Raw genomic sequence first — 24,982 nt, 5'->3', positions numbered from 1 at the left:
TTACTCCGTCGGCGTCTATATTCAGAATGATTTCTGGCCAATCAGGAGCCGACTTTCTCGGCTCCTGATTGGCCGAGAAATCATTCTGTTCAGAGACGTCGAGGGAGCAACATCTCAGCGCCGGACCAACTCCATGAAGCCGGGTACCAGTCGGGAGCAGCGCTGTCACCGGAGGTCGCCGCCGGGGAGCAGGTGAGTTGGATTTTCCTCCTTAGGTACCCCTCTGGACTACCACGGATCCCGGACCCCGGATTCTTCACGCCAGGAGCCCCGGAACCCCAGGACCAGCCCCGGAACCAGGACCAAGGCCCCGGAACCGGACTCTTCTGCCCTGGAGCCCCGGAGGACGAATCCAGGATCCAGGGACCGACCTACGGGCTCAAGGTAGGTAAGTATCAGTGTGTTTTGTGTGTATTAAAGTTTTATTTTTCAGGGTGTCAGTGTGATTTTGTGCACTATTTTTTACACTGCAGAACTACAAGTGCCAGCGGGCACTTTAATGCCCCGCATGCTGGGACTTGTGGTTCCCCAAGTCCCAGCATGCGGGGTAGGCTTGCTGGGACTGATAGTTCGCCAGTGTAAAACAATAGTTGACATTCTTTTTTTTACACAAAGCATCAGCTCCATGCCCACAGCCCAGGGGCATGGAGGACAGCCCCGGACTATCAGCATGGGCTGGTAAGTCCTGGAGGGGGGGGACCCCTTCATTGGGGGGGTCCCCACTTCCCCAGGACCCCTGCCCATGCTGACCAGCCAGGGGGTTAATGCTTTGGCCGGGGGGACTTGTATAAAAAGTCTCCCCCCGGCTGTGGCATTAGCCTGCTGGCTGGTTGTGTCCGGTGCGGGTTCTTAAAATACGGGGGACCCCTAGTCACTTTGTCCCCCGTATTTTGGGAACCAGCGCCGGACCTTGAGTCTGGTGCTGGTTTCATAAAATCAAGGGGACGCCTATTTGTCGGGGACCCTGATTTTATGTTACCAGCACCGGCTCAGTGAGCCCGGGGCTGGTTACACTCGGGCGGGGGACCCCACGCTCGGTTCTTTTTTTTACACCTTGCGCTGTCCTGCAAATGTGCGATTTTCACACATGAAAATCGCACATTTTCAGGACTAAAACCAGCGCACCACATCGCCGCAAATCGCCCCTATTCGCACTTTTCAGCCTCCAATGCGCATCACATTAAATATGCGCATTTAGGCTGAAAAATGCGATTTCTAAATAGGCGATTTGCGGCGATACAGGGTGCGAATTAAACATGCGCATTTAGCGCATATCATAGAATGTCACCCCTAGCTTCTAAATCCTGGGTCAATATTGTTCAACTTTGTGTATAAATTCCCTGTTATACATTGCATTTAGATGTTATTTCCTACATTGAAAATTGCGGAAACCGTGCCCCTTACTGTTTTTTTTTTACATTTATATTAGCTTATATTACAATTTGGACTTTGTACCTAAGAAATAGCTTAGTGGGGAGTTATGCAACCTATATAAGCTGGACTAAGTGTTAGATAGCCTCAGTGTCTGGATGAGAACACTGACTGCAGGGCTAGGAAGATCTGATAAGAACTCAACCTCTTGATGCAGATGGCAGTGCTCCTGAGATTGCTGTATTGGACATCTGCTAAATCAATAACCTTAGCTAAGTACTGTATACAATAAGTTCATATTTTGGTACTTATGTAATATCTGGGCTCCCGTTTTTCTAATGAGACCGCGTCCCCTCGCGGGGCTCGCCACACTTCGGGCACGGTGGCTCGCTGCGCTCGCCACACTATATAAAATCAACTCCATGCGTAGTTGGATAGTAGGGGTATGAAAAAATGGGGTGCATTTAACATGGGAGCCCAGATAATACAGAAGTACCCATATTTTATATTGAAGTTATTTGTTGAAGTACAGTACTTTTCTGGGAAAACACTTATCTACATCCTGCATCTAAGAGTACATATAGTGTGTGTGTGTGTGTGTTTAAAATACGTACATACAAGCCATGGGACTTAAAAGTGATGTCAGAAAACCCCAGTGTATATCTTGCTTAGACTGTAACTAACACCATATTGTGTAGCACTAAGGAACTGATTAATTATCCGAGAACTACAAGGATGTACAGTACTTGAGCTGAAAATCCCGTCATGAGGTATTAAACATGCTGGGATTTTTAGTCCAAGGACAGGCTGCTCTAATTATATTCAGTATTATATATATTCATTTGTAAGCAATTCTTTTCTTGTAATCTGATTCATGGAGGTAATGGGAAGTTACCGAAAACAGCACAGTCACCAAAGACAACAAAAGTTGATTTTAAGAGCGATTTAAAAGTTTTTTAAATTAAAATAAGTGAACAACCTGATACATCTAGATTCAAATTCTGTCGTCAGACATAAAGAGCAGGCATTGTATGGGATGTAGCAGTGTGAACAGTGAGTGCTAATATCCCAGCACAGACCTTGACTGTTGCTTCCTGCTTCTTGTCACCTCGGTCTCCCTTATGGCCGTAGGTAAATAGTGTAAAGATTGTAAATAGGTGGCAGGAAACGAAGCGCCTGTTTCCTGCCACTTATTTACAATCTTTCCATTGTATGGGATGTGATACTAAATTGCAGGTTTTCAATTTAGTTGTCCTTTAGTCAGTCTGATTAGTAACTATAGGTGGGAACCACATCATTCTATTGGTTATTAGTGTCCAGCAACATAAGGGTAAAGTTCCATAAATGGTGTTATAATGGAGCAGTGAGAGAGTTTTTAATATGTCTTTTTTGGTTTTGTTTCCTTTTTACGTGTGATTCCGCCTCCGCTCCTCTCACGCTTCTCCTTTTTGATGCAGAAGTATTTGGTCACACTTTTCCTGCACTGTTCACATTTAACAGCGCAGCACCAGTGAAACTTGCAGTTACAGCTGGACACTGTGTCTGCCCTCCTCTCCTCCACGACCAAACCACAGTCTCCACACAGACGTTTGCAGCTTCTCTTTTCCCACTTGCTGAGAGTCTTGCCTCTCTTGAGGCATTCCCTGCCTTCTGTACCCAGCAGTCCCAGAGTCTTATTCTCCAGGCAGTAATCTGGAGAGTCTTCTAGATGAACAAGCTCTTTCTTGGATATAGAACTGAAAGTTTCAGCTATGGCGCCCCTGCTGGCTGCGCTGTTACCGGCTCCTTGCAGCAGATCCACTTTTAGGGCTTTGTGATATTTCTCCTTCAAATAATAGCCCACTTCTCTAAACTCAGGAAGCTGAAGCCAGCAAGTTTGGGTAGTGCAGCTTCCGGAAACCCCATGACACTTACAGGTCCTCTTCATGGTGCTTTTCACTGCCTGTATAAGGTGGAAGATGTAAGAGTATTATACAGGGTTCTAGAGACACATTTTATTTGGAGCAATGGGTTTATTTACAGATGCACATTTGTACACAGTAACTGTGGGAAAATATACAAATGTTGCTCCTGTCTGGATTTATCTATTTACGGGCTTTGCCAATCTCAGCCAATAGCCATTCTGACTAATGGTCACACAGCTTGACTACCAGATATAAGATGCCAGGAACATTGCAGTTATAAATGGGATTTCAGTTGCAACTTCAAACACACCCTAAAATAGTCAAGACTCCTGTGTTATCAAAACAACTCCCTATTACCTCCCCTAAATATTTTCTAACTGTGAATAATTCCTGTCAGTCATAGCAAGACCATTGTGGAATATGTGCTGTTCATCTTAGTCATATATATATATATATATATATATATATATATATATATATATATATATGTATGTATATATATATATATATATATATATATGTAGACTGCAGATTGTAAGCTTGTGAGCAGGGCCCTCCTTCCTCTGTCGGTTTGTTTCTACCCAATTTGTTTTATCACTATTGTTTCCAATTGTAAAGCACAACAGAATATGCTGCGCTGTATAACAAACTGTAAATATATACATAAATTGTGAAAAATAAATTAGTTTGTTTCCATCTCTGAATCAGCCCCCCTGTGCATCCATACAGTAGCGAAATAAATATGTAGCGCTCAGGTGATCAAAAGAAAATGATGAAAGCATCTGTCAGTAGAAGGCGCACATAGCGGCTAAACCTGACCTTAAAGGGTATGATCAGTGAGATAAAATCATTAATGGAATATGGCCCTGTGATCTCTCGGTACTTTAGATGGGAGATTGGGAGCAATTAAACAATTGAATCTGGCCCACTGACTTTAGCACTCCCACAAAATAGAAGTGGCATGCCTCTGTTTTCAGGAACACACCCCTTGCGCTCCTCCAAATGCCCTCAGCCTGTCAATCAGGCTGGGGCTTATTTGGGGATGCAGGACATGTTCTGTGCATGCGCTGTTCCCCCACCATACAACTTATATGTTGAACCAGTGGTTAGCATACAAGTGTGAATCAGGCCCTTAGGCCTTTATTTCATTATGTATTAAGAAGCCAGTCAAGATGATGATGATGATGTATCTTCATATAGATGCATTTATTGCACTATGTAGATTTGGTACTCTTTACCTAGCACGGCGCCCGCGATTACAATCGCGAGCGTCGGGGGTAAAAAATCGCGGGCATCGCGGGTAAATCAAAAACGGGTGCGACGCGATGCCCGCGATTTTCCCATAGGGATCAATGTTAAAAGTCAGATTGGTCGCGATTTTAGCGTTAATTGGCTCAATGCCCGCGATTTTTACATAGGAAACAATGTTAAATGGGCCACAGAGCCCTAATAGTCCCCCTGAAGTGTGAAATGGCCCCCACAATTTTTAACGCCACCCCACGATCAACGTGAACCCGAAGCGTGGCGAGCGCAGCGAGCCCGCGAGGGGCGGCGGTACGCGTCCTCCGACCTTTTCATACCCCCACTATCCACGTCGGCGTGGAGTTGAGAATAGAATAGTGTGGCGAGCGCAGCGAGCCACCGAGCCCGAAGCGTGGCGAGCGCACGCGGATACCTTCACAGTTATACGCGTCCCCTCACGGGCTTCACAGGTGTCCGTGGCGACGCGGACACCTGTGAAGCCCGCGAGGGGACGCGTTTACCTGTGAAGGTATCCGCGTCCCCTCGCGGGGCTCGCTGCGCTCGCCACGCTTCGGGCTCGGTGGCTCGCTGCGCTCGCCACACTATTCTATTCTCAACTCCACGCCGACGTGGATAGTGGGGGTATGAAAAGGTCGGAGGACGCGTACCGCCGCCCCTCGCGGGCTCGCTGCGCTCGCCACGCTTCGGGTTCACGTTGATCGTGGGGTGGCGTTAAAAATTGTGGGGGCCATTTCACACTTCAGGGGGACTATTAGGGCTCTGTGGCCCATTTAACATTGTTTCCTATGTAAAAATCGCGGGCATTGAGCCAATTAACGCTAAAATCGCGACCAATCTGATTTTTAACATTGGTCCCTATGGGAAATCGCGGCCATCGCGGGCATCGCATCGCACCCATTTTTTAGTGCATGCGATGGTCGCGATGGGCGCCGTGCTAGGTAAAGAGTACCGTAGATTTTTTATTTTAGTTATCTTAGGATAAATGCCACTTACAATATTTTGTATCCAACTGTACATGAGATCCATGGAGCCTTAATATTTACTAAAATATTAAATAGTACTTGAAAGAGGACATCTCCATAGCTGCGTGATAGTTCACTATTGTCAGGATTCACAAGGATTTTAATGATTCTTTCAGTCACAATTGGTTTAGTAATACTCACATGAGGGTGCAAAGTCTAATGAGGACCAGGTTTTCCCAGGGAACGCTGCAGAGAGACTGCAGGAACACGTTTCAAGGCAGAATGCAGGGGACAGCCTATCACAGGTCTGTAATCTGTTGTTTTTACTAAATACCGTTTCAAAGCCATTCTCATTGCATAAAAAACGGCTCTGAAATGTGTAGGAGCTTTTTAAACGTGTTGAAATACCGGTTAGCTTGAACCGGTAAATCAACTCTGGCGCTTTCCCACTGCAGCCTTAAACGTTTAGAAATGGGGAAAAAACGGCAATATACCTTTTAACAAGTGCAGTGTGAAAGGGGTATTACAGAGCTCATCACTATTTACTTGTTTAACGGCAGGAAAATGTTTAGTATACTCACAGCAACTCATTTGCATTGCATCTAAATGAGAAATAAATGCTATTTTAAGGATTTTACGATTTATTTGGATAGCAGAACTTCAGACAAATATGTTAATTCTGACTTTCCAGCATATCTTCCCATTCCCTAGCTGTTATAAAAATTCCTTACCCAATGATATTAATATTATATATACTGTATACCTTTCAGCATCTACTCTATTGTATTTATTTGTATTATTGCAAAATTGTAAGTACAGAAAGCATTACATTCAAACCAAAACGGTACCTTCCTTCCAGCTTCGTTATTATGGAGATTCATGGCTGCTCTCGCGTCTTGTCCCGTCTCTAGTGCATCTACAAACTGCTTAGAAATGGCTTCTCCAAAGCCTACGTTATCACTACAGCCACCCCAGAGCCATCCTTGTCCTCCTGTAAGCCCAAACACATTACAACTTAATTAACATGTTGAAATTAGAATGGATAACATTAAATAGAAATAGATCTTTTACTGTTCTTATTCAGAACTGTAGCCATCAGTGCATTATCAACCTCATATAAAAATGCTTCCTCATAAAGGGGATCCATTTATTCTGCAAGGATTTTTTCTTGGGGAAAGAGCTCTTGGTTGTACATCTGGACCTATTCAATAAAGTGGAGTTGATTTATAAATGTCCACATGCAATTGTAAAAATGCGGTTTGACATTTTCATGTCAAAGTGGCAGCATCCCACAGCACTGCATTTACTGGTGAGAAGAGCTGGACAAACCTGCGATATCAAGAGCTAAATATGGAATCGGCGCATTTTAAGTCCACTTGATAAAACAAGGTTTTACTTTGTGTGATGTGATAGTTAAAGTAGGTCTTGACCTATGCCTTCTATTTTCAAGTACAGTTGATATGGGAAAGTGAATCAGGCCCTAAATACACCTGCAAATTAAGATTATTATGCAAACTTAATAGTTACTGCTTTGATGGTTGGTGGACTGCGCATGAGCAGGACCAGTGGAGTAGCAATGCTGTGGCAGAGCCCCGTAACGGCTTGGGGGAGCCAGTGCCGACGGGGTCTGTGGGGAGTGCCGTGGTCCAGGATTTGCTGCTGCGGCAGGTGCGGGAGCTACCGCCTGCCTGCTTAAGCAGCAGAGACTGGACTGACTCTAGCCGTGCGGTGCACCCTCTTCCTTCCCTTCTCCCTCCCGAGTGTACCACATGCAGAGGTCAGTGCCACTGCTCCTCCCCCGGGGTGCCCCTTTTGCACAGTGCACACACACACAGTGACATGCTGCTGCTAGGCTCCTGGTGCTGGACTGTGGCACTCCTGTCTGTGTAGCCCCGCCCTGCCTGACCAGGCTTCCTGGTCCTGCCTTCCTTCCTCCCAGGCTGAGGGAAGAACGCCAGCACTCCTGCCCAGGTCCACCTTCATCTCCCACTCTCCTGTCTGCTTTGGAAGGCTGCACAAAGAAAGGGCTCCCACAGCACCTATCAGAGATCATGCTAGAAACATAGAATTTGACGGCAGATCAGAACCATTTGGCCCATCTAGTCTGCCCCTTTTTTATCCTTCAGGTAATCTCAACCATTTTTGATCCTTATTTCTTTGTAAGGATATTCATATGCCTATCCCAAGCATGTTTAAATTGTTCTACTGTCGTAGCCTCTACAACCTCTGATGGGAGGCTATTACACTTATCCACTACCCTTTCTGTGAAGTCATTTTTTCTAACATTTCCCCTGAACCTACCTCCCTCCAGTTTCAGTGCATGTCCTCGTGTTCTTTTGCTCCTCTTCCTGTGAAGAAAATTTCCCACCTGTACTATGTTAAAACCCTTCATATATTTGAATATTTCTATTATGTCCCCCCTTTCCCTTCTCTGCTCCAAACTATATATGTTAAGATATTTTAGTCTTTCCAGGTTAGTTTTGTGATGTAGGCCATGCACCATTTTAGTTACCCTTCTTTGTACACTCTTCAATGTATTTATATCCTTCTGAAGATATGGTCTCCAGAACTGGACACAGTACTCTAGATGAGGCCGTACCAATGACCTCTAAAGTGGCATTATTACTTCTTTTTTTCTGCTACTGACTCCTCTCCCTATGCAACCAAGCATCTGACTCGCCTTCCTCATTGCTTTGCTACATTGCTTTCCTGCCTTTAAGTCACTTGAAATAGTGACTCCTAGATCTCTTTCCTCCTCAGTAGTTTCCATTATAGTACCCTTGATACTCTATTGAGCTTTTGGGTTTTTGAGTCCCAAGTGCATAATTTTGCATTTTTTAGCATTAAACTGTAGTTGCCATGCTCTTGACCATCTCAAGTCTACTTAGATCATCAGTCATTTGATTTACCCCCCTGGTGTGTCTACTCTGTTGCATATCTTTGTGTCATCTGCAAAAAGGCATACTTTCCCTTCAATACCATTTGCAATGTCACTTAGATATTAAAGAGCACTGGTCCAAGTACAGATCCCTGGGGTACTCCACTGGTAACATGTCCCTCCATAGAATGCACTCCATTTACTACAACTACCACCGCAGTGGTTTACATAAAGGTCAGTCAGGACAGCTGCAGCTACTCCAGTGGGTTCTTACTGCTATCCCCCAGCTGGAGCATGTGAGGGCTGAGAAAGGGGGGAAGCCCATGGAGGCATTAAAAGTTTCAATATTACTGCTGGAAATGTACCCTGTAGTAGTAAGGGGGATGTAGTGTAGCATTTAGGGGAATGTAGTGTAACATTTAGTGTGGTGGTATAGTGCCGCATGTAGTGATGTAGTGCAGGGGCCATGTGCCTGAAATTATAGCTTCAAGAGCCTGCGCCGCATTTCAAATGGCTGGGGGCCACCAGTGGCCCTGTAGCTGACACTCCGTATGTGCAGGAGGTACAGGCATGGTGCCTCCCCTCTGAAGGGTGACACTTGGGTTCTGACAGCACCCTGCTAGTCAGCGCCTCACAGAAGGCTAGTAGTGGCCATCAGCAGCAGTGAAGGTGGGCCCAGAGGGTTGAGTCCATTGGGGACATTAATTTGTAAGAATCACTGGAAATGATGGGGGCAATGGTGGAGGGTTACAGCGTGTGGCATAATTTATAATTACCATTACAGGGTGTGGCATATTGTCTAATGAGCATTTCAGTGTGTGTCAAGGCCACACGCCTTGTGAAATGGCCACAACACACCTTTTTGAATGGACACACCATAGGTATGCACAAATTCTTTTTTTTCTTGGGGGGGGGGGCAACGCATATTATTACTGTTCGCACTGATAGCCAAATTGCCCTGCTTCTATTACCAAACTGTGGGGGGGCACACACTTTTTTTGACAGGAGGGTACAAAATTTCTAGTTACGCCACTGAGCAGGACCCCTTTTGAACATGTCTCACTTTCATACAGAATAATAAGCAAGTGCAGCAGCCTGGAGCTAACTCAGAATCTTAAAAAGTAAAAAAAAAAAACATAAGAAAACAGAATCAACCACTAGCATAGCCTAGGGCTGGCACTGGTGACCGGTAGTTTTACCATCGATGGCAGAGATACGGATTGTTCCCAGCCAGCTTACTAGGCTGTCGACCGGATCTGAGTCTGTCAATTTTCAGTTCAGCAACACACCCTCATAGTCAGTATGTCATAGCGGATGTAAGCAAGGAGGTCAATCCACACAATTCCAAACCAGTGTAGTTGTATTAATATAACTGGATACATGTGATAGAAGACAATTAGCAGTAAATAGGATAAGGTATTAATCTTTCATGCTATAAGTACTGTACAGCAGTGCTGTACTGAGATTTCTGGTAACAAAGGGACAGACTTGTGCAAATGCAGATATTTTTACAGAGGCATGTAAATATTGTCTAGACAGTCTGACCTTTGTTATTTAGATTGGTGCGTCATGTACAGTAACACAGAGTTAAGAGACAGCAAGTTGCTAATAATCATTTAACTACATATCACTCCCTCTTGCTTAGAGATGTCTCTCGTTATGAATTCTGAATATCTTAAACTTTCTTGAAATCTTTCTGTAATAAAACATAATAAAATTATCCAGTAACAATCATTAATCATCACATTTTTCACAAAATGCTCTCAGTGCTTGCAATACAAGTCCCTTATTGGCGCTCAGTACCCCATATGAATTCAGTGAAAATGATTTGCCGGTAGGTATTAAAATCCTATTGTCACTTTCATTCATTATAGGGTACTGAGGTCTTATAACCTGAGGGAGGTCCCAAAGCTTCCAGAAAGGGCGGGAACGTGCGGAGCCTGTTGCAATACCGCCTGCCCAAACTGGGTATCATCCCTGGCCACAGTGTCAAATTTATAAAATTTGACGAAAGTGTGTTCACCAGACCAGGTGGCAGCTCTACATAGCTGCAATGCTGACACACCCCGAGCAGCCGCCCAGGATTCTCCTACGGCTCTAGTGGAGTGAGCTCGGAATAGTCAAATGGGCTGCCACATATGCTTGCTGTATAGTGGAACGAATCCATCTAGCAATCGATTGTTTTGATGCCGGGCAGCATTTCTTTAGTGCGTCATACAACACAAAAAGACACTCCGTCTTACGGATCCTTGATGTTCTTCTAACGTAGATCTGCAGGATTCTAACCACATCAAGTGACTCAGGAATATCTTTATGTCCTGAACAAGAAGGCACCACAATTGGCTGGTTCATATGGAACGCCGAGACCACTTTAGGCAGGAACTGCTGTCTTGTCCGAAGTTCCGCCCTGTCTTGATGGAAAATCAGATATGGACTATTACAAGAGAGAGCACCAAGCTCAGAAACTCTTCTGGCCGAGGCCAGAGCCAGTAGCGTCACCGTCTTCCAGGTGAGGTATTTCAAGTCAATGTTGTCCACTGGTTCAAACCAGGCTGACTGAAGGTACTCCAGGACAACATCTAGGTCCCAAGGCGCCGTTGGCGCCACAAATGGAGGCTGTATTCTCAAGACTCCTTGCAAAAAGGTTTGGACTTCGGGATAGACCGCTAACTTTTTCTGAAAAAAGACAGAAAGGGCCGATATTTGAACTTTTAAAGATCCCAGCTGGAGTCCCTTATCAAGGCCCACCTGCAAGAAATGCAGAAAACGGTCTAATTTAAAATCTGCTGGCGGAAAACTCATGTGCTCGCACCAAGACACATATCTTCGCCAGATCTTATGGTAGTGCCACTGCCTTCCTGGCCCGGGTCATGGTGTTTATGACAGAGGAATGAAATCCCTTCAGAGCTAGGATGTTCCGCTCAACCTCCAGGCCGTTAAACAAAGATGCCCTAAGTCCTGGTAGACGAAGGGGCCTTGTACTAGAAGATCTCTTCTTAGAGGCAGCCGCCACGGTTCTTCTACCAGCATGTTTTGCAGACTTGCGTACCATGCTCTCCTGGGCCAATCCAGTGCTATTAGGATTGCCTGCACCCTCTGATGTCTGATCCTTTGCAACACTCTCCCCAGGAGGGGGAGGGGCAGGAACAGGTACACTAGGTCGTATGACCAGTCCGTGGTCAGAGCATCTGTTGCCTCTGCTCGAGGATCCCTTGTCCTTGAGCAATACCTTTCCACCTTGTGGTTGGTCCTTGAGGCCATTAAGTCTATCTGTGGGAGCCCCCACAGATCTACGATGCTTTCGAACACCTGAGGATGCAGACCCCATTCCCCGGGGTGGAGGTCGTGACGACTCAGGAAGTCCTCCTCCACCCCGGGTATGAAGATGGCAGATATCGCCACAGCATGCATCTCTGCCCAGGTCAGAATCTTGAAGACTTCTCTCATGCACGCTCTGCTCTTCGTACCGCCTTGGCGGTTTATGTAAGCAACTGTCGTTGCATTGTCCGACTGGACTTGTATCGCCTGATGTTCCAGGAGGGAGTGAGCCTCCTGAAGAGTATAGTGTACAGCTCTCAGCTCCAAGATGTTTATGTGGAGCTGTGTTTCCATGTATGACCACTGGCCCTGGAATCGCATCTCCTGTGTAACTGCCCCCCCAGCCGTGAAGGCTGGCATCTGTGGTCAGCAAGATCCAGTCCTGGATCCCGAATCGTCTCCCTGCAAGGAGATTCGGCGTATGTAGCCACCACTGCAGGGACTGTCTTGCCTTCACAGACAAGCGAATCAACCTGTGCATGTGGATGTGTGAGCCCGACCATTTGCTCAATAGGTCCCACTGAAATATTCTTGAGTGGAATCTCCCGAACTGAAGTGCCTCGAATGAGGCCACCATAGTTCCCATCAGTCTGATGCAGAGGTAGACCGAGACTCTTTCTGGGGCTAGCACCTCCCTCAACAGCTGTTGTATTTCTGCAATCTTCTCCCCTGGGAGAAACACCCTTCTCTCCACTGTGTCCAAAATCATCCCCAAGAACTGGAGACGTTGGGACGGAATCAGTGAAGATTTTGGTATATTCAGGATCCATCCGTGCTGAGACAGGAGATGTCTGGTTGTCTCTATGGCCCCCAGCAGCTTGGACACTGACTCCGCTTTCAGCAACAAGTCGTCCAATTATGGGATGATGTTTATCCCCTGAGCCCTTAATAAGGACATCATCGCCGCCATCACCTTGGTGAAGACTCGTGGGGCCGTTGAAAGTCCAAACGGTAGGGCTTGGAACTGGAATTGTTCCTCCAGGATTGCAAATCTCAGGAAGGCCTGGTGTGGGGCCCACACCGGTATGTGGAGGTACGCATCCTTCACATCGATGGACGCTAGATATTCTCCCTCTTCCAGACCTGCAATCACTGCCCTCAGGGATTCCATTTGGAATTTGAACACCCTCAAGTAGGGGTTCAGGGACTTTAGATTTAAGATGGGTCGAACCGAGCCATCTGGATTTGGAACCACAAATAGGTTTGAAAAGTAACCCTTGTTCCTTTCTGCAGCTGGTATAATGACCTGTGCTAGGATCAGCTTTTGTACAGCTTGTCTGAGGATACTGCGATCCTCCGCTGCTGCTGGGAGTCCCGACCTGAAATATCTCTGAGGGGGTGGTCTTTCGAACTCCAGCCTGTAACCATGTGAAAATATGGCCCTGACCCAAGGGTCAAAGGTGGATGCATCCCACACGTGACTGAAGAACCTCAGTCTTGCCCCCACCGCGGGAATATCCCGAGGTGGGAGTGGCCCATCATGTGGCGGGCTTAGGGGTAGCTGCACTTTTGCTACGGTCTCTTGTAGCAGCAGCCGCTGCCCTCCTAGGCTTACCCCTGGCACCTCTATTGGTGGTGGAGCCTCCTCTGGCCTTGGACCTGAATTTAGAGGTCCGAAAGGACTGCTGTGAACCCCCTGTGAAAGGGCGTCTTACCGGGGTGGAGGCTGACGGGAGGAATGTGGACTTACCAGCCGTAGCTTTTGATATCAAATCATCTAGTTCACTCCCAAAGAGCCTATCCCCTGTGAAGGGGAGACTCTCTACGCTGCGTTTGGAGTCCGCATCAGCGACCCACTGCCGCAACCACAGGGCCCTGCGGGCCGACACAGCCATGGCCGAGTTGCGGGCATTAATTGCACCTAACTTTTTTTGTGCTTCGCACATCATCTTTGCTGTGTCCTGGATGTGACGTAGCTTTTCAGCTTTTGCCATCCAGCAACTAGCAAGCACCGGGCATTGAGATGCCCCACTGGCTGTATACATAGCCTTTACTGTGCCATCTAGTTTCCTATCGACCGCGTCCTTTAAGGTAGAGGTACCTGGGACTGTGAGCACCACCTTTTTTGAAAGGCGGGACACCGAAGCATCCACTATAGGGGGCTCCTCCCACACCTTCCTACCCGTGGGGTCAAAAGGGAAGGTAGATTTAAAACGCTTGGACAATGTGAAGCGTTTCTCTGGATTTTTCCAGGCAGCTTTGAACACCTCTTCTAAATCAGACTGTTCAGGAATGATGATATCTTGCCTTCTGTGTGACACAAAAAATGGGTCACCCTCAACCGGTGTGGCTAGAGGTAAATCTAGTACTTCTCTTACAGCAAGGACAAGGTTTTCAGTACCTTGAATGCAAGACTGTGACGCCTGTGAATCTACAACATCATCTGCATCACCTTCGCCATCACCATCGCCATCATCCATATCGGAGTCAGGTGCCACGGCATCAAGTGCCCTTTTACGGGACACCCCTGGCATGGGTGTAAGAATATCCACCCTTGCTGACGGGACCTTTAAATCCTGTTGGACTTGCTTAGTCTGCAAATTATTTGTCGCCAGCTGTGATGAGACAGTCTCTAACATGGCTTTCATACCAGTGGCCCATGAAGGTTCCTGGGAGTCAGCCTGCGAGCTACTGCACTGCGGAGACATGTTACTGAGCTGTGGTGACATACATTGCTCACATGCAACCTGTGATGTGGAGCTAGGAGCAAACTTGTTGCTGCAAATCATGCAAGTTATTTTTATCACCATGTTGAAGAAAATAATACCCCCTTAAACACACTGCAGTCACGCTGAACACACACACAGTGAATGTACAGTAGTATATATGTATATAAACACACTATGTGCAGTTTCACATATATAATGACAGTGTAAAATTGCTTAACTAGCAGTGGGGGACTCAGAGGAATATGGGGGACACCAGCACCCTGTAACCTGGTCTACTGATTAGATAGACCGGCTTTTATGCACAGACACCAATATTATCAATACTGTGTACTGCTATCAGTGGCTTATAGCACACTAGAAGCGCTATCAAGCGCTATACTTGCTGTCTCTGCTGACTGATCTCTCTCCCTTCAAGGCTGCGCTGAGGAGTGATCTCTGCTCTGCTGTAATGGCGCCCACAGCATGAGAAGAAGCAGGAAGCAGTGTACAGGCGCGCTCAGGTCCTGCTCTGAGCTAAGCCCCGCCCCTTGTAATGGCGCCCGGGCTATGCTAATATTTATACTGGCGCCTGGTAACCCTTTAATAAGGATTGACCCACATAGCGGTATATGCCCTGGTGGTCCAGTGGCAATGCCTGGCATCCAGTCTGTCGGCGTGGCTGCAGTGTTAAAACAGCTGCGCAGGGCCATTGCGCCGCCATCGCCATTATGCCGCACATAAAACCGGCATCCCCACTAAGGGGACCCGGTTATCACTCACCACTGATGTTTTCAGGCTGAGCCAGGCGTTTGCGGCAGCTGGGGGTGTGCTCGCTGCAGCGCAATGCCCGCGGTAACAGCACCCTCTCAGGTTGGTGGACCTGCAGAAGGGATCAGCTCGGTTCCTTGAGAGGCCTGCAGCAGTCCCTTCCCCCGGCTTCCCTCGTCGCAGGGAAGCTGTTAAGCCCAAACAGCAACCCGAAAATAACAAACTAAAATAAATTGAAAAAAAACTCTCTGGATCTCCAGGAGTGTGCATTCTCTCCTGAGGGCACATTTTCTAAAACTGGCTAGTAGGGGGAAGTAGAGGGGAGGAGCCAGCACACCCTGGTTGAAGAAAATGGGTCTTCTTTACTTAGCACGGCGGCCATCGCGGGCATTGAATGCACTAAGAAATCGGGTACGACGCGACCGACGCGATGCCCGCGATTTCCCATAGGGAACAATGTTAAATGTCTCAATTGACCCGATTTTCCTGTTCAATGCCTCAATTGACCCGATTTTTCCATAGGAAACAATGTTAAATGGCCCACAGAGGCCAAATAGGCACCCTGAAGTGTGAAATGGCCCCCACAATTGTTAATGCCACCCCACGATCAACGTGAACCCGAAGCGTGGCAAGCGCAGCGGTACGCGTCCTACGACCTTTTCATACCCCCACTATCCACGTCGGCGTGGAGTTGAGAATAGATTAGTGTGGCGAGCGCAGCGAGCCACGGAGCCCGAAGCGTGGCGAGCGGACGCGGATACCTGTGAAGCCCGCGAAGGGACGCGTTTACCTGTGAAGGTATCCGCGTCCCCACGCGGGGCTCGCTGCGCTCGCCACGCTTCGGGCTTGGTGGCTCGCTGCGCTCGCCACACTATTCTATTCTCAACTCTACGCCGACGTGGATAGTGGGGGTATGAAAAGGTCGTAGGACGCGTACCGCCGCCCCTCGCGGGCTCGCTGCGCTCACCACGCTTCGGGTTGACGTTGATCGTGGGGTGGCGTTAACAATTGTGGGGGCCATTTCACACTTCAGGGTGGCTATTTGGCCTCTGTGGGCCATTTAACATTGTTTCCTATGGAAAAATCGGGTCAATTGAGGCATTGAACATGAAAATCGGGTCAATTGAGACATTTAACATTGTTCCCTATGGGAAATCGCGGGCATCGCGTCGGTCGCGTCGCACCCGATTTTTAGTGCATTCAATGCCTGCGATGCCCGCTATTTTTTTACCTGCGATGCCCACGATCAAAATCGTAAAGTAAAGAGTACCAGAAAATGTGCCTGTCTCCTGTCGGATACCCTCTATTCCCCAAGGTTATAAGACCTCAGTACCCCATAATGAATGAAAGTGAAATGATGTTTGATAGTGACATGCTTTAATCTTCCTCAGGGTTTGTACTAGAAAATAAATCTCTAGCAGCTTTTTTTTTTAGCACATAGGATGTTGAGAGCTTCTGTAGAGTTTCAAATTTTTAGTTCACTTGAAGTACTTTTAATACAAAGTGCATCTTTTGCACTTTCAGTCAGATCCATATATTTGGCTTCTGTATATCATCTATATATGTCCGTGTGTCTAGGAAACACTGCCATCTGTTGGCAGTGAGTGAAACTACATCTTTCTCTCACGCATGCACAAACACAGAGGCAAGTGTTTGTGCATGTTTGTACAAGGTAGCAGACTAGCTTTCGAAGCATTAGCTTCAAGCAGGCTTAATAGTCATCTATATATATATCTAGTGTCCGTTTGAGTGTCTCCAAAGCACTGCTATCTGTTGGCAGCAAGGGAAACTACATCTTTGAACAAACACAGAGGCAATCACAAGGTAGCAGACTAGCTTTCGAAGCATTTGCTTCAAGCGGGCTTACTAGTCGAATATTATAACATCTGTCTTCCTAAACTGCTCCTAAATATGCATTGCAGAACATTTAAAGTTTTTACATTTTAGTCCTTGACTTTTAGATAACTCAAGATCCTCTTAATCATTACCTATGCTGTTTTTCCAGATTTAGCGAAAACTAGGTAATGCGCATCTCACTGCATGATGTTCGGGTGACTTCCAACACTTGCATACATTAGCTGTTCTCAAGTGTGCCCCCAGATCTAGAGATGCCCAAACCAGTTTAGAGCCACCAGCAGTTCAACTGGTATTTACTGGTCTCTTCTTTTCATGTTAAGGGACAATATATTTTATTTTTCTAACCTGTGGGGACTAGGGTGATTTGTTTTTTATATGGGGCCAATAGTTTTTTTTTTTTTTTTCCTGTAGGGGCCAATGTGTTTTGTCCTGTGGGGATCTCATGGTGTGCCTTGGCAATTTTAAAATCTTATTTAGTGTGCCGCAAGGTAAAAAGGTTGCAAATCACTGCATTAGACTCACAACTGCATTCTGGTATGAGATAGTTCTCATTTCATTTATTTCATATTCTGTAGTTAGTGACATGCTTCTAGTTAGTTTTGCACTACTGTCAAAAGGAATATATACTGGTTTTGCATCTAAAATACTGTATTTCCATAGTACAGTTCACTATAGTTTTACTGAGCTATAGTGATCATTTTAGCCTTTAGTATCTCTGCTCCTGCAGTTTTTGAAATGTATTGATTGGGTAATTAATAACGCTGCTAATATTTTATCTAGATTTTAGTGTCTTTACTAAGTTTAAACTAAAGGCCCCTATACACTGAGCTGATATGGGCCAATTTCTATGAATTGGGCCGTCAAATCGGGTCAGTCTGATTTCCCCTCAGGTCCATGCACATCGGACCTGAGCGGGAGGTCAGACCTGCTGGCCCTCCGACCACCGGACCTTAGACTGCCTTCCTGGTGGCAGGCCGGGCGTGGAGCAGGGTCCTATGCGATCCATCACAACAAATTATCAATACCCTGCAGACAGCTTGTGGGGTATTGGTTGGCCATACACTATGTATGGCCTCCTTTAATTTTACCTTCAAGTGTTGGCAATCTGCTATTTCAATATTTAATTATATTGGCGTTTTATTGGCTGCCTTGTAATTGGGGAGGGGGACTTGGTCAGCCTTGATTAGTGCTATTGAATTCACATGGACAGGATCCATCAATCTTAAGTGAATTCACTAGGTTGGCCAATCTGTAGGTTGGTCAGGGTGATATTAGAAGGATTTATTTTAAAGGGTTAAGTAATGCAACAACAAATTCAGAACTTATTCAGGATGAAAACAGATAAGAACCATCTCCAAAACACCTCATGCCTAAGAAACCACCATTAACACCCTCTCTCTTGCTAAAACACCTCTATATTTGATTGTATATATGTAGCTTGCATTCTAAGACCCTCACACTGTCACTATGCTGCCTTTTTGTAGAGTATATGTGATACAGCAATTATAATGCCATAATATGCTTTCTTATTGTGATACCTGTGTTACAGAGTAACTCGGCAACATTAAACATTTACTTCACTGCAAGCCACAGCATTGTATGCAATATATGGTCAGCTATGCTAGTCAGTGTGCAATCACATATATGAAGTGTTTAAAAATAACCATCTGAACAACAGCAGTAAGCAGGTATTAACAATTGCAAGTCTTGTCGCTCTAAGCCTACACAACTCTTTATTTCAAATACACCATGTGCTACAAATTATTTCTCTGCATTGCTCTCCATTATATTCTCTCAAAATCAGTCTCATCCCTCACTCCCCCTGAAACTCAGCCCTCTATATACATTTCTGCCTCCATTATCCACACCCCTTTTATTAATACTCATTAGATTTTTACTTATCTCTCTACATTGACAATAACATCCACAACCTGTCGCTATAAACAACATTCACAAACCACCTGCAGCTACACCAATCTCTCTCTATTGCTTCTATTAGCTGGGGACATTTTACTTAATCCTTGCTCCAGCCGCTTGCCCTGCTCACAGACTCCTAATTCTCAGGAACATAGTAACCCACCTAACCTCATAAACATCAAATGTCAACCTTCACCCCCCTAAATCATTAAAATGTTCATTAAGGAATGCACATTCTGTTGGAAACAAATTAACCTCCATCCACGACCTCTTAATTTTAAACAACTTCAACCTGATGGCTATAACAGATACATGGCTCACACAATCAGATACTGCTTTACGTGCAGCCCTGTCAAATGATGGCCTCCACTTCACACACACCTCCAGGCCTGGTAACCGTAAAGGAGGTGGGGTTGGAGTATTATTATCCCAATCCTTCACATACACAGTGTTTCCACTGATTCCATCACTCACATTCACATCATTTGAAGTACATTCTATCAGAACTTACACTCCTTTCTCGTTGTGTGTTGCAGCTATCTATTGCGCACCTGGGCAACTCCCACAATTTCTGGAAGATTTTTCTGCTTGGCTCGCTCACTTCCTTTTCTTCTGACATCTCAACAATCATCATGGGTGACTTCAACATTGCTATTGATAGCCCAAAATCTTCTGCTCATACCTCCAAACTACACTCTTTAACCTCCTTTCTTGGCCTCTCCTGATGGACTGACTTCTTTACTCATTGGTAAGACCACTGCCTTTATCTGATGTTTCATCTTGGATGTCATCTCGCCCCCTCAAACTGAATATTCCAAAAACTGAATTAATTATATTCCACAATAAATAGTAGTTACCAACCAGATATCTCTATCGCTGTGGAGTATATGACAATCACTCCTACCTAAAAAACATATTCAAAATTTGCCTTTACCTTACACAAGACACTGCTAGCACTCTAATCCATGCTCATCTCACTACTACAATCCATTATGAATGCAGCTGCTATGCTAATCTTCCTAGCCAGATGTTCATCTTCTGCAAAGCTACTCTGTCAGTCATTTTATTGGTTACCTGTATTCTACCATATTCAATACAAAATACTTTTACTTACACACAAGGCCATAAACCAAACTTCACCAGCAAACACCTCTTCTCTTATCTCTAAATATCTTCCAATCCGACCTCTTTGCTCCTCACGTCTCTCATCCACACTCATTACTTGCTCCCATTCCCAATTGCAGGACTTTCTTCGGGCTGCACCCACTCTGTTGAATGCTTTCCATTGCACAATAAGACTCTCCTCCAGTCTCCAAACCTACAAGCATTCTCTGAAAACTCACCTCTTCAGGCAAGCTTTTAAATTCCAGAACCAGCAACTCCTATCCAATCACATCCCCACTGTACAGGCCACACCTATCCTCTTTTTCTCATTTTCCATCCTCCTGACCCCTGGCCAAACTGCTGGGTCACCGTATCATACAGCACACCGGGAACTGTTGCATTCTGGTGGACTTTATAGAATAAAGAATATCTATCCTTGTCTATCAATGCCTATTTCGCTATAGAACCTCAAACCTTTGACTGTCTGTAAATACCCTTTTTGTTGTATCACTGTCTCCTATTGTAAAGCACAACGCAATATGCTGCACTATATAAGAAACTATTAATACATAAATAATACTTTGCAAAAATCCAGGTAACTTGCATGACCTACTGCAGTTCTGCTAATCTTAATTTTTCTCAGTCTCATTTTTCATATAACTTTCTTGACCAGCTAGAAGCAAATTAACCCCATACACAACAAGGAATAGCTTTCTTTCTATCATTTTGTGGCAATTACTTATCTGTTCCTGGTCTTTAAAAGTAAATTTTTAGCAAATCTAGATTGATGTACCAACATCTGCCACTGTGTTGTAAGCCATATAATAATTTCTTACATAAATATACTTTTCATACTGAAAATATAGTTTTATCGTAGTGCACTGGTGGCTCCATAAAGAATTATTTAGCTAGTTCACCATAAAATAATGTTTCAACAAAATCTATTTGATGTAATATCAAAATATGTAGTGCAGATATCGCAATTATCAAATGTAGGGTACTCTACCTTGTGACAGGGGAGAAAACTTCACAGTAATCCCTTCCGGCCCTTTTAGTAAATACCTTTACAACAAGTGTAGCCTTGTAGAGGGCTTATGATCCATCTGTATTTATCCTTCTACAAAAAATCCATTTGATTTACATTTTTTCAGTTGAGTGGGTCTGTTAACAAAAGTCCAAGTCCAATTTGCATTTAAAAATGTAATTTCCTTATCTATAGCAGATTTCTATATGGATCATTCATAACTTAAATATGTTTCTTCTAAACTTTGTAGCTCTGTGACTGCAATATTGGCAAATTGGTCACTATACCTCATTGCGGTTCTCCTTTGTTATGTCTTTGTGAAATTCCTGTTGTTAGTTTTGAAGATTTACAGTATCTAGTTTAGAAGAGGTGCCGGATGACTTCCTGTCAGTTGGGTGTCCAACTGTCAGTACACTAACATCGGAATCCCAAATGTTAAATGCCTGACAGTCGGGATCCTGACTGATGGGCTATTCTCCCTCATGGAGGTCCATGACCCCCATAGAGGGAGAATATGCTGGCACTGAAAAAAAATGTTTTGGCCGCCCAGTGTCGGGAAAACATTTATTGAAATTTGTACATTTAGTTGCACAGCTTATCCAAAGGAAAGAAGATGCAAATTCCAAGACTGTATGTTTCTTCAATATTGTTTTTAGAGCATTATCCCGAGATATTTCATGAGACAAACTGTCTCACTGTCAGTGCCTGAGAAATGTGTATTTCTTGAACCACCTGAGAATGCCAATACTTCTAATTTGTATTGTATTGTATGAGGCTCATTATACCGGCATCAGAATCCCGACCGCCGGTACTCAGACAAGGGGCAAGCGCAGTGAAGCCTTTGAAGGCTCGCCGCGCTTCGCTCGCCACAGGTTCTATTCACAATTGCATGGGTTGTTTCCACTACAGTTTGATTTGTATTGTTATGTTCTGTCTTATACTCAGGGATGGATTAAGTCAATGGGCAGTTGCCTCAGGGCCCCCACACACAGAAGGGACCCCATACAGGATCACTCTGACAGGTGCCAGCAGTCCACATCTGTGCCACTGCTTAGAGGACTCATCTGCTCTGTAAGCTCTCTGTAGGCTGGCTGTGCTTGCAGAACAGAGCTGGATGCATGACGTCACCATGAATAATCTAGGGTCATGGGGATGAGCCACTTGGGTTGCACATTGTAGCATATATGGGAGAGTGGACACTCTGCAATCATATCGGGGCTTTGGCAAGTTGAGAAACCATTTTACGGGGTGCCACACAAGCCTTAATCCAGCCTTGTGTGAACAACATGGTTTGCTGATGTTGGTACTTGTTTCCTAGCACGGCCACACCGATTAAGATCGGGGTGGTCGTGCTGAAAAAAATCGGTCGATCGCATCGCATGCGATTTGGTCGCATGCGATGCGATCGACCGATCCGATCGATTTTTGACCCGATTTTTTCATTAAATCCAATGTAAATTGGGTCCCTGGGACCCAATTTTACATTGGATTGAATGAAAAAAATTCCAAACCCCCCAAATTGAAGCGTGTACACAGCGCCCCACGATAGACGGCAACCCGAAGCGTGGCGAGCGCAGCGAGCCCGCGAGGGGCGGCGGTACGCGTCCTCCGACCTTTTCATGCCCTACTATCCACTAGGGCGTGGAGTGAGAATAGAATAGTGTGGCGAGCGCAGCGAGCCACCGAGCCCGAAGCGTGGCGAGCGCAGCGAGCCCCGCGAGGGGACGCGGATACCTTCACAGGTAATCGCGTCCCTTCGCGGGCTTCACAGTTGTCGGCGTCGCCACGGACACCTGTGAAGCCCGCGAAGGGACGCGTTTACCTGTGAAGGTATCCGCGTCCCCTCGCGGGGCTCGCTGCGCTCGCCACGCTTCGGGCTCGGTGGCTCGCTGCGCTCGCCACACTATTCTATTCTCACTCCACGCCCTAGTGGATAGTAGGGCATGAAAAGGTCGGAGGACGCGTACCGCCGCCCCTCGCGGGCTCGCTGCGCTCGCCACGCTTCGGGTTGCCGTCTATCGTGGGGCGACGACGGGGACATTTTTAATGTGAAATGGGTCATATTGACCCATTTCACATTTTTTAACATTTTTACACCATTTCAATGTTAAAAAAAATTTTAACATTGAATCCTATGTAAAAATCGGGTGCATCGCGTCGCATCGCGTCGGGACCAATGTTAATGGTCCCGACCGACGCGATGCCCCCGATATTTTACAGTTCCCGACAAGATTTCAATGTTAAAAATTTTTTTAACATTGAAGTCAATGCAAATATCGGGGGCATCGCGTCGGTCGCGTCGGGACCAATGTTAATGGTCCCGACCGACGCGATGCCCCCGATTTTTGTTTCCTAGCCGGCAAAATGGACCTGATTTCAAAGGAAATCGGGTCCATCGGGCTAATCGTGTCCCTTAATTAAGGGACACGATTAGTTACGATTGTGGCCGTGCTAGGAAACAAGTACCCTGATGTTTTATCCCATATTTTCCCATGAAGTCCGAAAAACCTTTGTGTTGGTACTCTCCGCCATTGTTGGATCTTAGTCTTTAGTTTGTAACATGTTTGAGTTTCTACTAAATTCTTTGTAGTCCAAAATTTTGTGTATCACTTCACGTTTTCATTTCTTGGTAATTACACATGTATCATCCTTGCAAAATCGTCCATCAGTGTCAAGAAATACCTGGATACACTACATGACTTTTGTTCTATAGCACCATATGCATCTGAGTGCACCAACGATAAAGGTGCCTCAACTTTAGTTGCTGATTTAAAAAAAGGGCATTGGATTTGCTTACTCTTGATGCAACTGTCACATACGGACGATCCAGATTCCTTTTAGCCATTCCTGTCCTCATCCAAGCTTGAAGCTTTTGTATGTTCTTGTATCTCTAATTTCCCAATCACCTATGCCACACTTCCATAGCCTGACTAAGGAGAGCAGCAGCCATTGCATACCACTAATCAGTATCTGAGACACAGTTGCTGGCATTGGGTAGCAGTAGCTATTATTGTGTCTTTCTTATTGCTACACTTGCCTTCTGAAAATTTGATCTTGTCATTTTTTTTCTGAGGGATACTGGTGGTGTTTAACTCCTTCCCGACATTTGACGTACATTTACGTCATGGCCGGGATGTACTTCCCGACACATGGCATAAATGTACGTCATGCCATTTAACTGTCACCGCGTCTATAGACGCGGTGACAGTTTAAACATGTCTGCTGTCCCTGACAGCAGACATGTCCCTGCATGCCCAGGGGGGGTGGCGATGCCTCCCCCCGTCGGCGATCGCTGTGATTGGCTGTTCAAATGTGAACAGCCAATTACAGCGTTTTCTGTGTACCGGCGAATAACGTTCGCCGGTGACACAGGGATCGGTGGTGATTGGTGCTGTAAAGTACAGCACCAATCACCACGGGGTGTAAGGGTGACACTGGTGTCACCCCACCTCACCCCACCCGCCCCCAAAGGCCGTGATTGGTTCGCCGGACCGACGGACCAATCACAGCCATGGAGGGTGATTTAAACTAACGGTGACTGCACTGCAGACGCCATTCCGGTCTGGAATTGCGTGCAGTGCGGTCACCGTACCTATCTGCCGTGATATACTGACCTGATCCTTGCAAAATACTTACCTGATCACCTGATCACCTGATCACTGCTTGTAGCGTGCTGGATGCTTCCTGGATCTGACTTCTTGTGACTTCCTGCTGCTGCTGCAGTGTGATAGAGTTATAGATAGATAGATAGAGAGAGATAGAGAGAGATAGAGAGAGATAGAGAAAGATAGTGACAGAGTGTGCTATATTTTGTGTCTGCTACCCCCCCTTTTTGGGGGTGCAGGTTTTTTTTTAATATATATAACTGTCAGTGCTGCTGCTGCAGTGTCATAGAGTGATAGATAGTGAGAGATAGAGAGATAGAGAGAGATAGTGATAGAGAGTGCTATATTTTGTGTCTGCTACCC

The 24,982-nt window shown here is 45.7% G+C and overlaps 1 protein-coding gene across 1 annotated transcript in view; it reads right to left on the bottom strand.

Moving 5' to 3' along the window:
• Positions 1-1,056: 1,056 nt before the first annotated feature.
• WNT8B (Wnt family member 8B) overlaps positions 1,057-24,982 on the bottom strand; it is a 78,537-nt gene continuing 54,611 nt past the window's right edge. The window contains exons 5-6 of the mRNA XM_083148490.1: positions 6,349-6,491; positions 1,057-3,313 (exon numbers count right to left, since the gene is read on the bottom strand). Coding sequence (XP_083004616.1) covers positions 2,747-3,313; positions 6,349-6,491 — 710 coding nt within the window. The 3' untranslated portion in view covers positions 1,057-2,746. The remainder of the gene's footprint in view (positions 3,314-6,348; positions 6,492-24,982) is intronic.

The sequence above is a fragment of the Crinia signifera genome, chromosome 6, assembly GCF_055691185.1.
Source record: "Crinia signifera chromosome 6, ASM5569118v1, whole genome shotgun sequence".
Taxonomy (NCBI): domain Eukaryota; kingdom Metazoa; phylum Chordata; class Amphibia; order Anura; family Myobatrachidae; genus Crinia; species Crinia signifera.
This window is presented reverse-complemented; position numbering and strand designations above follow the sequence as displayed.